The sequence below is a fragment of the Peromyscus leucopus genome, chromosome 2 (assembly GCF_004664715.2).
Source record: "Peromyscus leucopus breed LL Stock chromosome 2, UCI_PerLeu_2.1, whole genome shotgun sequence".
NCBI classification, from domain to species: Eukaryota; Metazoa; Chordata; class Mammalia; order Rodentia; family Cricetidae; genus Peromyscus; species Peromyscus leucopus.
The window spans coordinates 28,375,339-28,390,738 of record NC_051064.1 but is presented as its reverse complement, the minus strand read 5'-3'; the positions used below and the strand labels follow the sequence as shown (position 1 = coordinate 28,390,738).

Sequence of the window (15,400 nt, the reverse complement as noted above, 5' to 3'; positions counted from 1 at the left end):
TAGTTAGTACAGTACTTCTCTTCCAGTCAGCTTGGATGTAACACCCTTTGATTAAATACTACTTCATGTAACTTAATATTTCCTGAGCAAATTATTAGTAAATCCTTTATAGCTTCAATTTTGCTACTTCTAGTTTCTCTTCCATCAAAACTACTCTCTCCAACTCTTTTTTTTTTCCACATACATCCAACATATAATGTCATAGGATATACATTAACATTTCAAAATGTAGGGAAGGGAGCATAATGAGGAAATATTGCACCAAAGCAAGAACGAAACCATCTGGGCAAACTCCAAACTCTGCATCTCTTTGTCTGATGTCAGAATGCTCTTTAGGTCTCCAATGCTGTTCAGCTTTGTTGACTGCAACTCACTTCTTTCTCTTGGGCTGGTGCCATTCATGGTTAGCAGCTCTCCTCGACAGGTATCCCAGAACTCTGGCATCTCTAACATCTTGGGTAATTACAAAATTCGAACTGCCCTACATCTGGGATGCACTCACAATCTTCTAGAGTCCTCCAAAGGGATTGGGTCACTTCTCTGACTTTGCCCTCTGCAGGACACATAGCTCATCTTCTAGGCCCCAGCTGGCTCCACTCCACTGCTGCTGCTGTTCTTAGTGGTCATCCCAAGGTACTGACATCTCCAAAACACTGGGGTCTTCTGCTGCAACTGGGCTGCACTTTAAAAAGAGCAGTGAAGCCAGAACTACAGGAGTATTTGGCTGGCCTTGCACAATAGTTGATATTTATTCAGCGGCCTCTTCTTCATTACCCTTCACAATTTCATTACCGTTGGAAGTTATACCAACTCAAATTCGCAGAATGGCTGGAAGAGAGATGCAGCTGTTTGCCAGAACTCAGCACTCCACTCTAGATCAGCCATGTGGCCATGATGGCTTTCTCACAAGTGATATTCTCTAGTTTAAAGGATAATTATGTTGGGCTACAGATTTGCTATTTCCAAGGATGACTTGGAGTTCATCACTCATCACTTGATTTGAGTAACCATCCCAACATCAACCATCTATTGAAAAAAGAAACTCTTCAAAGAATGACTTCTCACTCTGTAAGAAATAAGCTAGAAACACCAAAGTAAAAAAAAAAAAAAAAAAAAAAAAAAAAACCTCTAATGGCTGATACTGAGATTAAATTGTGTTCAATATGGGATCTAGTGGCTTACTGCAAAAACCAGACCCGGAGAGCTGTAGAATTACACACATGCTCACCATCAAAATAACTTACATGAAACTGCTTCTGGCATAGATCAAGAGGCTAAGATTAAAAAAATAAAAACAATGGATTGAACCTGCATATTCCATTGCTCATAAACTTGCACACACTATTGTTCTGCAAAAAAGACAACTGCAGCAAAGAAAAATGGCCCTTTTGCAAACAAGCCTAAAAGTAACCCCCAAGAAGAAAAAAAATAACATGCATATATGTATAAAGTGTTACTATTATACACAATGCTATCTCTATGGGGGGGAATTAACTGCATAGGTTAAAAAAGAAAAACAAAAAACCATGTGCAACATCTTAAGCCAGTAAAGCACCAAAATAAAAAAAAAAAATTAAAAACCCACCCAAAATCACTTTTCATTATGATTAACATAGAAACACAAAATATCGAAACACATAAGTCAGGAAGCAATTACGTGGACAGATACAATGTCCACTGTTGAAAGAATTTTTCTTCATTTTAAATGTCTTTTCTCATCTCTAAAGAAACCTTAAAGTGCTAACTTTACTTATATAAAGCAGGCAAATTCTTCAAGTAATTTGCTACGCCAATTTTTATCAGCCTAAACAAGGAACTAAAAATAGCACGTGAAGTGAAAAGGGCAGAACACCTGACCGGTTCCACACAGGTAGACACCCTGGAGAACGTCACCTACCATCCCGCCTTTCTTCACTGCATTGCACAAGCTAACAGATTAAGTATCTGTTTTCTTACATTAACTCCCTAGGATTTGCTAAGGTTTTTGCAAGTAACACATACAGTCCTAAAGAAATAATGTCACTTAAAAATCAGCACTGGACACTAATTAAAGCGAGCTTGTGTGTGTCTACTGCCTTAAACTAAAAGTGAGGCATTGCTTACAAACTGTGACGAGCCGCCCTCCACCGGCCGGCTCACTACTCCTGCCCCTCGGCTGCTTTTTTAAGGAAATATACATTAACCAGATGGCGATTGAGGTGCTTGCTATAATTCTTTTCCTTTCTGAAAGACCGATTACAGAAAATATAAACAAACTCTCCCTCGGTTATTTTAACTGCCAACCCCTCCTTCCCACTTTTTGAACTTGCTTCTTGTGGCACTGGCCAAGCCCCATGCAGCCCAGAATCATCACTTCCCTCGGACATATTATCACTTAGGTCACTTTCATCATGGCTGTAGATGCCTTCATCTTCATCAATGTCCGGTGACTCGTTTTCAGCCAAAGTGATAGGAGGCGAGGCCGTTACGGTTGGTGATGGGACAGGAGGCAATGGTGACACCGGTTCGGGTGCTGAGGCTTTCACAGGGACACTGTCTGGGTTCTGCTCAGTGTCCACTTCCATTTCACAAAGCCCAGCTGAACCAGTCTGACACATAGCATGTAACGTTTCACCACCTGACCCATTTGAGTTTTGTTCTGAGGATAAGACACTGGTAGATTCCTTGGGAGCAGCAAGCGTAGCTAGACTCTTGCCAGCTTCCTCTGTTCCCACTTTCTTGAGAGGGGCCATTTTATTTCCTTCCCCATCAGAGCCAATTTCTTGGTCCTTGGGTGTCTTGTCTCTTCTTGAGTTTCCCTTTGGAAGATCCTGTGCGTGCCTGCTTCCCTTCAGAAGCTGGCTATCTCTAACAGGCACTAAGCCAACTTCAATAAGGACTTGCTCCTGCCGCACCACCTCACTCCCCATGCCCGACTTCTCCTTGGTACTCTCTTTTCGGGGAGAAGACCTTTTGGTGACTGGTTTCACTTGAAGAGGTGGCTCCATGACAGCAGGAGGCTCCTTCTGAACAGATCCCATGTGAGGAGGCCCTGTCTGAGCAACCTCCACCTGAGCATGTTCCAAAGGACAAAGCAGCCTCTTCTGACAATGTCCCCGCTGAGACTCCATGGGAGGAGGCGGCTCCATCTGATCAGGCTCCAGGGGAGGAGGCGGCTCCCTCTGAGGAGGCTCCAGGGGAGAAGGCAGCTCCATCTGAGCAGGCCCAGTCTGAGCAATATCCATGGGAGAAGGAAGCCCGGGCTGAGTAGAGCCTGTAAGGGTGACCACCACCTGAGTGAGCGCAGGACTGGAAGAGACCTCCTCCTGAGCCAGCTCCATGGAAGGAGGCTCTGCCAGAGCCATCTCCTTCTGCATCTCCTGAGCAGGTCTGCTGCCTTTCTTACTTGATTTACCTTTTTGAGGTTTCTTCTTTGCACCTTTTTTAATGGAAGTATTTTGCTTTTTATTGTCCCCCTTAGTCTCCTCCGTCTTGCTGTCATCCTTTGGCACCTCGGTATTATTTTTGGATTTGCTTTCCATCTTTTTTTTTTCTTTTTTGTCACTGGTTCCTCATTCACAGGCTCATCTAACAGATGGGCTTCAGCATCCACCTTTCTTTTGTTCTTCTTGGCTTTACTGACTTTTTCTTTATTATTTCCTGTATGTACAACTATGTGTTTCGTCTCTGCTGCTTTAGTCTCCGTCTTGGATTTCAGAGTTCTGGTAGTTACCTGGACCACTTAGGCATTGCCACAAGACTTCTTCTCTTTTGAAACATCTTTTTCTCTAGATATTAGGATAGCTACACCAGCTTGTTTCTTAGGTCCATTTGCTTGGAAAGCCTTTTCCCAGCCCTTTACTTGGAGGTAGTGTCTGTCTTTGAAGTTAAGGTGTGTTTCTTGTATGCAGCAGATGGATGGGTTCTGTTTTCTTATCCATTCTGTTAGACTGTGTCTTTTTATAGGTGAGTTGAGACTATTGATATTGATGGATACTAATGACCAGTGATTGTTAATTCCTGTTATTTTTTTGTGGTTGTGTTGTGTTGTCCTTCTGTGGTGTATGTTGGTGTGGGATTATCTATTGCTTGATTTTTCATGGATGTGTTTAGCTTCTTTGGGTTGAATTTTCCCTTTTAGTGCTTTCTGTAGGGCTGGGTTTGTGGACAGGTTTGATTAAATCTGGTTTTATCCTGGAATATTTTGTTTACTCCGCCTATGGTGATTGAGAGTTTTGCTGGGTATAATAGTCTGGGTTGGCATCCGTGGTCTCTTAGTGTCTGCATGAGATTTGTCCATGATCTTCTAGCTTTCATAGTCTCTATTGAGTAGTCTGGTGTTATTCTGATGGATTTGCCTTTATATGTTACTTGGTCTTTTTCCTTTGTGGCTCTTAATATTTTTTCTTTGTTCTGTATGTTTAGTGTTTTGATTATTATGTGGCGAGGGGACTTTTTTTTTGGATCCAGCCTATTCGGTGTTCTGTAAGCTTCTTGTATCTTCATAGGTATTTCTTTCTTTAGGTTAGGAAAGTTTTCTTCTATGATTTTGTTGAATATATTTTCTGTGCCTTTGAGTTGGTATTCTTCTCCTTCTTCTCTCCCTATTATTCTTAGGTTTGGTCTTTTCATGGTGTCCCAAATTTCCTGGACGTTTTGTGTTATGACTTTTTTGTCTTTAGTGTTTTCTTTGACTGATGAATCTATTTTCTCTATCGTGTCTTCAGTGTCAGAGATTCTCTGTTCCATCTCTTGCAACCGGTTGGTTATGCTTGTTTCTGTAGTTCCTGTTAGTTTAGTCAGAATTTCTATTTCCAGCATTCCCTCAGCATGTGTTTTCTTTATTGTCTCAAATTCATTTTTCAGATCTTGGAATGTTTCTTTCATCTGTTTAATTGCTTTTTCTTGGCTTGATTTGATTTCTTCCCATTTTTTGTTCATTTTTTCTTCCATTTCTTTAAGGGAGTTTTTTATTTCCTCTTTAATGGAGTTTTTCATTTCCTCTTTAAGGGAAGTTTTTATTTCCTCTTTAAGGTAGTTTTTCATTTCCTCTTTAAGGAAAGTTTTTAATTTCCTCTTTGAGGGAATGTTTTATTTCTTCTTTAAGGGCCTCTATCATCTTCTTAAAGTCATTTTTAGGGTTGATTTATTCTGTTTCTTCTGTCATGGTAGGTTTAGGTCTTGCAGGTGTAGAATCACTAGGTTCTGATGTTGCCATATAGGTCTTTATGTTGTTGCCTATATTTTTGCACTGGCGTCTACTCATCTCTTCCTCTGTGCAGTTCAGGTGGTGTCTGTGTCTGAGAGTGCCTCTCTTGTTCTAATTTTTAGTCTTGGTTTAGTAGGGGTTCTTGGTTAAATTGGTGCTATTGGGCTGTTTCTTCAGGGGCAGCTGATTTCAGTCAGTGAATTATATACTTATGATTCTGGTGATCTGGTTTGGTGGCTGGGCAGCGCCTTCTTCTGTGTTCCCAGGTCACATTTAGTTCATTTGTCAGCTCCGTAAAACATTTTAAACATAAACTAAAATCTATACGAATGTAAAACATTTTAAACAAGTTGTTCTTTAAAAGTAGGTTCATTAATCTACCCTTTTATCTTATCATCTCCATATCCTCCTATATATCTATATCATATCCCCCTTTTTTTTAAAAAAGAGATCATATTTATAATCAACCTGTTTTAAATAAAAATATTGGTTTTTCTCTGTCCCACACCAGAGGGCTCTTCTGATTTGGGACACAAGAATCTCTTAACCACTTTTTTTTTTTTTAAAAGCAATATGTCTGGGTTTAGATGGGGAGTGAGCCAATTCCACTTCTAAAGCCAGCTTGGTATATTTGGGAATTTGGGCGTAGCATTTCTTACTACTTCCTGCTGGAGGGGAGCGCTGTATCTTATGGGGATGCAAAGAAAATTTTAGGCCTATGGGGTAGTCCTTGAGGCTGTATTGTGTGAACCAGTTGCCTTGAAACCACTCTAGATGTTGGATCATCTGGGCCATGGTGTCATCAGAGACCTTTCAGGGGGTCTTGGCTGGTCAAACCTGACGTATCTTAATCTGGAACAAATCCATAGCCTCTGGCTTTCTGTGGAAACAAAAGCAGAACCTCTTTTCCAAAGTAACATATCCTTATATCCAAATTTTGAAGTCAAGGTACCTTTAAAATTTACAATTTGGCATAACTGAACAGCTTTTACAATCAAATGTTTTTGTTTAGTTACAAATATCAAAGACAATATAATCCAGATTTTGTGTGTGATAGCCATCTTTATGTGGCTTATTACCTTCAGTGTTTTTTTTTAAACAATTTAATTTTAGATACTATTTGTTTATATAATGGTATATTTTTTTGTCTTTTAAGTCTACGTACATTTTTACATGTATTATAAACTATTTTATCTGAATCAGTCTTATTGACTGTAGCCTTTTAAGCCTGAAATGGTGCTGTGGCTGCTGGCTCTGCCCCCTTCACCTTTTCAACATGGCGGTGGTATGTTTTCCGCCAGCTCTGGGAGTCATCAAGTCTCAGAAATAGTGGGTCTAAGCTTTTATCAAAGCAGCATGTAGCCCAGAAACCTCTTTTTTTTTTTTAATACTAGTAAAGTCTAAATCTACCACACAGCTTAATGTGCTGCTGGCAGACGCCTCATTTCTGCCATACTGCCGGTCAAACGCACAGGCCAGGAACCTGCCAGTGTTCAATCCTGCGTTTTGCGTGTCTAGCTACCCATTTGAGACAAGAAGCAGGAACCTGGTTTTGGCTCTGTTTAGAATTGGTTATTAAATATTCTTAGGTTTAAGGTGAAAACTCGAGCCGTTGGGTGCCATTTGTTGCTGGAGGGCTTCTCTCCAGGTTCCCCGAGCCCCGCAGTCCCACAATCCACTTATAAAATAATCACTCAGATGCTTATATCACTTATAAACTGTATGACCATGGCAGGCTTCTTGCTAACTGTTCTTTTATCTTAAATTAACCCATTTTTATAAATCTATACCTTGCCACGTGGCTGGTGGCTTACCAGAGTCTTTACATGCTGCTTGTCCTGGTGGTGGCTGCAGTGTCTCCCTCCTCAGCCTTCTGCTTCCCTGAATTCTCCTCTCTCCTTGTCCCACCTACTTCCTGCCTGGCAACCTACTTCCTGCCTGGTCACTGGCCATCAGTGTTTTATTTATATAGAGCAATACCCACAGCAATCCTTTAGCATCAAAACAAACCTTGAAACCATAAACACAGTTCAAAGAATGACTGGGAACTTTACTGATACTTTTATAGTGTACCATTGTAGAATATCATAGTTTCTTGTGTGACTCAGTTTATTCAAATAACTAAAGCTTAATAAAGTTAGCAAAGACAGAGAAGCTAGACGAATATCTTTAAATCAGTTATTGTTAAACTGAGTACATCTTAGGAATTTATAAATCTTATTTATTAAACATACCTATGTTGTTCCTTATTTAAAATATTTTAGAAGCTTTGTGTTGAGCACAGTTGGCAAAGACATAACTAGTTACACATGCATCTTTAGTCAGCTTTTGTTTGTTTAAGTACATGTCTATAACCTTAGGAATTTGTAAACTTTGATTATATTTAATCATAAAAGCCATGTAATCCAAGATATTTTGGAGATGTGTTGTTGTCTCCTTAGTCTAAAAAGGAGACATAATGATAATCAGAGAGGTCATTAAGACTAAGAAGTTTATAATTGCAGCTTTATTCCATGTGGTCCTTTTCAGATGTTGAAGTCACATGACATATATTCTTTATCCTTAGTAAAGTTGGCTGCCAGTCATGTGGCTATTATTTAAAATACAGTATATTCTAAATATGAATTGGATCAAATATATAGTAAGGTGTAGCAAATTATGAATACCTTTGTACAGACTTTTTAATTATAAGTTTATAAGTTTAAAGCCTGATTTTGTTACAGATTTTTATAGATTTTTAAAAACCATACCCAATGAGACAGAGTTTGTAGCATAGTCTTAAGAGATTTTTTTTAAAGAACAGAGTGCAGAGAAATTGTAGGGATAGAAGATTTTTAAGAGTGGGAGGTACAGGAAGTGTAGAGCCAAAAAAATTTAGATTGAAGAGATTTTGGGATCATTTATTTGTGCAGTGGCAGAAGTTCTTACAATCTGCAAGAATTTGGAACTCAAATGTGCCATCTTTGGCCATTGATCTGTACTGAAGCCAAGCTGTTTTCAGTAAGATTTTATTAAATCTCTTAGTTCAAGGGAGGAATTGAGTTCAAGAAAAAAATGGAGTAAGGTTCCCAGAATTAACTCCACCACAGGGAAATTTCCCATGTCATAAAGGCGATCAGGGCATAGAGAAGCTGCATGATTTCTAGAAGGGAGTTGAAGGAGAGGAGGGGCAAGGTCTTAGAGGCCCAGAAGGGCTTAAGAAAGCTGTGAAACCTAGCAGGCACCTCCCAGGGGAGGGAAAGAACACTTGCAATGTACAGGCTCAACTTTAGGAAGGAGCTGCAGGCAGGACAGCAGTCCCTAGCGGGCGGGTGGGAGAAAGTTAGCTGAGACCCTAAGTGCCTTTAGTAGAGATACCCAGATGGGTGTAGTAGGCCAGAGCCAGAGATGTAAGACGAGTACCCAGGTGTGTGCCTTGGGAGGGTATAAAAGGCTCAAGGAGCCAGAGAGATACTCATGGCATAAACAAAGAGAGTAATGGTTAGAGTATGTGAAAGGGAGAAGTAGCTGAGTAGACAGACTCTAGAATCTGGGATCAGATTTGATGGATGGATGGAAACAGCAGGACAAACAATCCCTACATACCTTCGTTGGGTCAAACCAGCAGCTTGGTTCTGTGAGGGAAGTCGTTTGTGCCACTCCTGGGGTCTCAGCACTAGATAAATGAAGAAAAGAAATAAAAAAAGGGAGGAAATAACTTCTTTGTATGGTGGAAGAGAATATTTATTGTAAATAAAAGGGAGAGCACAGGCAGAGACAGAGACATCTAGGAGAGTCCAGAGTGAACATGACCCTGAGCTGGGTCATATGAGGAAAGGGGAGAGAGAAAAGGAGCCACCACCAAGAGAGGTGGTCTGGGCCAAGAGACTGGCATAGCCAAAATGACTGAGTTAAATAGGGACCAGAGGAGCTGGGAGAGGGAAACTTAGCCCAATACCTGGGCTGGAAAGTTCAGGGTAGAGTTGGGGTATGCCAGCCAGGAGGGTCCTGTAACAGGTAGAAACTTAGGGATGGTAGAAGAACCTGGTGGCCAGAGTCTGTTTTGATGGATTAATAGGCACTTCAACCATTTGTTCTGGGTTTGAAACCTAAAAATGAGGATGTAATATGTTGTATTAGACTTGGCTATTTTTTTAAAAAAACAATTTTTATTGTTTTCTTTGAATGTACAGAAATGAAGCAAATTCAACTCATTATGAAAACCAAGAAGATAACTTTTCTTTTCCTTTTCTTTCTTCTGTTTTAAATTTCCTTCAGATGGATTCCCTTCATGTCTCAAGGTTCAATGCATTCAGAAATTGAACTTTATTGTCAAGGTGAGGATTAAGAAAACTGGCAGTAGAAGAAGGCACAAGAGGCTTTTGTTACAACTGGACATCATGGAAGATGACCTCCCAATTGTCCCAGAATGTCCCCGTTGCTAGTGTGACATGGACAGATATTCCAATGTTCCGTACAGAGGAAATACAAATATGTGGAAGTGTGTCTTGGTGATGTTTTATGCACCCCCATACAGTGTTAGGAATCAGCTGAAGGATTTCTCACTGTTAAAGAGTTTGAACTCACCCTATTTGTTGTTTCTCTCACTTATAATGTAATCAAACAGATCTAATATTAACTTTACTTCACTTTTACTTTTGCAGAAATGCAAATAAATCATCCTCCTAAAATACAAGAGGAAGCAAATGGTAAATGTTGTTGCATTTTTTAATCTCCTAATCATCTAGCATAATCCTTTGATATTTCCTGCCTTGAACATTTTTATAATATATTACTATTGAGTTTAAACAATTGATTAAAAATACTTTAAGTGAGTTCAAGAAAAAAACCATAAAATTTGATATATTTTAAAAAGCTGACATGAACAACTTTAGCCCCTCCTATCATTAACAAATATACATAAGAAACAAACACTTCCAAAATGGCTTTTTATGTTTTCTCTTTTCTAAAATATTTTTAGTATGCATTATCTATAAAAAATGCTTGATTTCATCATGACATTCTTGATTATTTTTATCTCTTACATTCTTTTGTCTGTAGTTACTTCTGCTTTGCCCTTCCCCAAGTCCCTCCTTCTACATTCATGTCATTTCCCCCCGATTCTTTCTTTTTCTGATGTAGAGTCTGAATATGAAAAAAACAAGCAGAATTTATCTTTCTGAATCAGACCCTTTCACTTAATATGGTTGCTTCTCCTTCCAACAATTTTCCTGTAAATTATATAATGTTATTCTTCCTTACAGCTTAATAATCCCCATTGTGTATACATACCACATTTTCTTAATTCTAGGCTAATTTTATGACTCAGCTCTCATGAATAGTGCTACAGGGAAATAGGGTGCTCAAGTATCTCAGTTTTATGCTGACTGTTTCATTTTGGTTCATACTTAAACGTGGAATAGCAAAATCTTATGCTGCTTCTCTTTTTAGTTTTTGAGGAATCTCCATAAGTGATTAGCTAATTCATATTTACACTAAGAATATATAGGGTTCCATTTATACACATCCTTGCCAAATTGTTTTTTGGTTGTGTTGTTGTTGTTGATAGCTATTCTGAGTGGAGTGGAATAGGATGATGGTACAGTTGGATTTGCCTTTACTTTATAGCTAAGTATGTTGAAACTTTTTTCATGTATTAATTAGTCACTTGTACTCCATAATTTGAAAACTTTTTGCTGAGTTCATTTGCTCATTCATTGAAGGAGGTAATTGTTCTTTCAGCACTTAGATTTTAAACTTCTATATAGACTCTGGATATTAGTGCCCTGACACATGAATGCTGTAATGATTTTCTCACACTATGTAGGCTTCAAATTAGTAATTCTTCCTTTGCTGTACAGAAGTTTTACAATTTCATGCAATCTCAAAAGTCAATTCTTGATATTATTTTCTAGGATTTGTAGTCTTGATTTTCAGAAAGTCTTTTTCTAGGCCTATATCTTCAAGTGTTTTTCTTTAGTAGCATCACAGTTTTAAGTCTTGCATTAATGACTTTGATCCATTTTGAACTGACTTTTTATAGGGTCAGAGAAAGAGACATAAGTTCAGTTTTCAAAATGTGGATATCAATTTATCCACCACCTTTTATTGATGAGACTACCTATCTGTTTTAATTCTCTTTGAGGTCAGGGATGATTTTCAAACTAGAAATCTTATTTTATGGTCTGACATTTCAGTCATTTTGGTATCACTGGATTTGGTTACTGGTGAACTGTGTATTTTTGGCAGGGTCATGTTCTCTTGTTTGTTCATATTTCTTGTTCACCTTTTAAACATGCAGTCTGTGCATCTGTTAGGATGAGAATCTCTTTTGGCTATATTTGACACCTGTCTCTGCAGGTTTTCCTTGTGTGCTTAATCCTTAGTATCCATTCCAGTATCAATATCCAGTATAAACTAGTTCATAAAATAACAGCATCAAAAACTACCTATATATAACCTGGGAGCTGGCTAGCTCACACGTTAAACGTCAGCTTTTGGCTGTGCTCTCTGTGCAGGACTCTCTCTCTCTCTCTCTCTCTCTCTCTCTCTCTCTCTCTCTCTCTCACTCTCTGCATAGTGGCACTCATTTCTTGACCCACTTGTTCCATAGCCTCAGTCCACAGCTTTTACATATAGGAAACATTGAATACAACATGGATACAGGGCTCAAGGCTCTTGTTCTCATCCAACAATAAACCCTTTGTAACAGGGGCACAGTTCTGGGTGCTGAGGAATTACTGACAGTAGGCTCAGAGGCGTCAGCATGAGGAGATGAAGCTTATTATTTACAACACAGCATAAAGCCACCAATGACCATGTCCCTTACTGGAGCTCATTAACACTGAAAACTTCTGGGAATGTCTCAGCCCACCCTCACCATTTTCATGACTACTGTCAGCCATTTCCACATAGGCATTACGGCAAGGTGTCCTGTGCTTGCTGCCTTCAATTGTCCTTTGTTCTCAAGTTTCTAGAGTTAACCAATCTCAAGCAATAGACCCTTCTTTAAGATGGAACTTGGATACAGAACTCCAGTGTATCAGTAGTGACACAGTCAACTTAAAACTATGACCTGCTATGCAGGGGGAGTAACTATCACACCAAATTTCCCTACTGGATAAGGCTGTGATACTTGTGGGATACTTTCAGGGTTATCTTGCTGTTAGTGGCAGTCTGATGTCAGGTATTGCTGCCTGGGGTACCAGCCCTGACAGCCCAGGGCTCAAAAGGAATCCATGGCATCAGCACATACTTGACTTTTCTATCTGAGGGGGTTAAAGAAAAAGACACACACACACACACACACACACACACACACACACACACACACACACATTCTCTTGATGGTTTCCTTCAGACCTTTTCTATATTCTTCTTTTGCATTCCCTATTCTTTATTTTCCTGGTGATTTCCTTCTCTCATTCTTGATGTTTTCCTTCTAACTCTCTCATTCCTGATATGTTTCTTCTACATAATTTTAACTCTCTCATTCTTGATGTTTTCCTTCTAACTTTCATATTTGATATTTTCCTTCTAGACCATTTTAACTCTCTCTAACTCTATCTCTATTCTTTCCCTTATAGCTTATATACCCCAGCAAAATCTTTCAGGCAATATAAAAATTACAATGTAATTACATTCCATTTTTCAAGTGAATGATTGCAATGAATACAAAACAAACATTAAAAAACAGCATGTTTTCCATATCCCTTACATGATTAAACATTTTACATATTACAGGTGAAAAACAAATTATCCCAAGGAACCATGTACATTTATACCCAAGCAACTTGTTATAGATTAACTGTGTTGGCAAGGAAACTATTCACTGGCAGGATGCATTTTGCAGTTACCAAGAAAGGGCCAATTACTTTATTACTTGAAAGGTAATCTTATAAGGAATCTTAAAGGAATCACAAATCTAAACTTTTATGTATGAAAAAGAATCAGTCATCTCTACTTTAAATCTTTGGGGTGCATGCCCACTCATCAATAGTTTCTTATATTAGGAGATTGAGGGGAAAAATGGGCACAAGCAATTAATCAGCACCTTTGGTCGTCAACCAATCCTAGCAAGAAAAGTGCATCAGCTTTTTTTTTTTTTTTTTTGACTTGTTCTTGTTTCCTGACTTTAATGAGTTAAGCTACATGCCTTTATAAAACTTTATATTATCTCTTGGATTTTTTTAACCTCAAAGCTATTTCTCAAAAACATCTCAGTCTAATTTTAAGTTATTTTCAAAGTTTTGTTTCAGCTATCATGTACTCTAAAACCCATGAACACATTTCCCAACACTAAGATTTAAAAAATTTAAGGTAACTGGGCTAACTGGGACTCAATTTTTTTTTAATCATTAACCTAAGCCACAGTCTATACACCTTCTCAGTAGAAACTCACGTGTTATAGTAGTGTGATACTTCCTTGTTTATATTTTTAATCATCAAAACTCTATTTAAATTAACATTATTAATATCATTTAGACAGTACAGCTTAGGAAGAAATCATCTTCATAATAACCCACAGGTAAAAATGCTCAGTAGAATGGGATGTATCCATGAGATAAACACACTACATTACAGGCAGTGGGGATCTCCACACACCTATTCACACCATGCCCGACACCAGAGGAAGATGGCAGTGGCAAACATGCAAAGGCACAGCAGAAGCAAAAGGCATTCCATGGTCTGTGGTTACCAGGCCTTGCCTAATCAAAATTTACCCATCAGAGATTTTCCTTGCGGTGGGCTGACACCTTGAACTTCAATTGCCACCTGCTGCTCCTCTGACATGGCTACCAGCAAGGAGGGATGCTGGCTTACTTTATTCTCTTACATTTAATCTGGACCTGGGGATTATTTTCTACTTCCTTATATTAATTTTCTATATCTTTGTCCTAGCAATTTAATGTTTTCCTATGTTTTCTACCATTTGTTCTGCTGGAAACCTCTAGATTTCTTTACTCTGACTGTTCTCATTTATAGATCATGCTTAGGAAGCTTCTAACCTGTCATCTTACCCACTTTGTGAAGTAATAAATTTCTATAAATTTTTATTAATTGTGCTTTTATATTAGTTTAAATGTTTTCTGTGCAAGTCCTTTTTGACTATGTTTTTCTGTCAGATTCTTCTCAGATTAACCTGCAATTATGTTAAAAAATATGCTTATATTTTAAAGTACATCTTGATAAGATGGATGAATTCCAATTATTAGTATGCAAAACAGGTTAATACATTTCTATATCTTAAAGACGATGTGTGTGTTATTCAGTAATTTGGAACTAAGTAGGATTCATGCTGATATTATGACATTCCTTAAGATTACATTCATAAGGTTTCCCACTGAAAGACAAAGATTTCATTAAGACTAACATTTAAATTTACTTATATTAGAAATTGTATTTCAGATTATATTTTATTTTTTATGATTTTATAAGAAAAATATTTTATATGCATATACTGTAGGCTAAATTTCATCAATGTTCTGGGAACTTTTAGTAATCTTAAGTGGACTTAAACATCTGTAACAAATTATAATCTTTAAATAATAAGGCTTGAAGTGGCATTCTAAATAGAAAGTATGTGCTTTATTTCTAAAAATTAGAGAGCATATATAAATAATAAAAAACGATAATTTTAAACAGAAGATTATAATTATGGCTGAAATGTTGAAAGCATTTTGTCAATGATTATTATGATTTGAATGTGAAATGTATCCTATAGGTTCATTTATTTGAAGACCTGGACCCCAGGGTGCTTTTTTGGAGGCTGTGAAGCCTATAGATGATATGGTCCCAGGTGAAGGAAGTGGCTCACTAGCAAACAGTCACTGAGTGTTAAAGCCCAGCCCTGTTTCTGGCCCATGCTCACTGCCTCCTGATTCACTGATAAAAGGAATCCCAACTATATTCTTCTGCTACTGTAAACTCTCCCACACCTTCTTCACCATGATGAGCTGCTTTAGGTTACTTTATCAGATGATTTTGTTTCAAAGACAGACAATAATTGTCATAGTTAGCTTCAGCTTGTCAACTTGACATAAACTGAAAGTCACCTGGGAAGAGGAAAACTTGGTTAAAGAACTGTCTGTAGCTGAAAGTTTTGCCGTGTTCTGCCTGGCCTGTGGTCAGGATAAATCTCTCTCACCTGTCAGTCCTACAGATGCTCAGACCCAAGTAAACACACAGAGACTTATATTATTATTTTTAAAGTATGGCCATGGCAGGCTTCTT

The 15,400-nt window shown here is 38.2% G+C and overlaps 1 protein-coding gene across 1 annotated transcript in view; it reads left to right on the top strand.

Annotated features, from left to right (window-relative positions):
• Positions 1-9,881, top strand: part of Rp1 (RP1 axonemal microtubule associated) — a 294,119-nt gene extending 284,238 nt beyond the window's left edge. Inside the window, exon 23 of the mRNA XM_037202448.1 lies at positions 9,446-9,881. Within this exon, the coding sequence (XP_037058343.1) occupies positions 9,446-9,515 (70 nt within the window). The 3' untranslated portion in view covers positions 9,516-9,881. The remainder of the gene's footprint in view (positions 1-9,445) is intronic.
• The last annotated feature ends 5,519 nt before the right edge of the window (positions 9,882-15,400 follow it).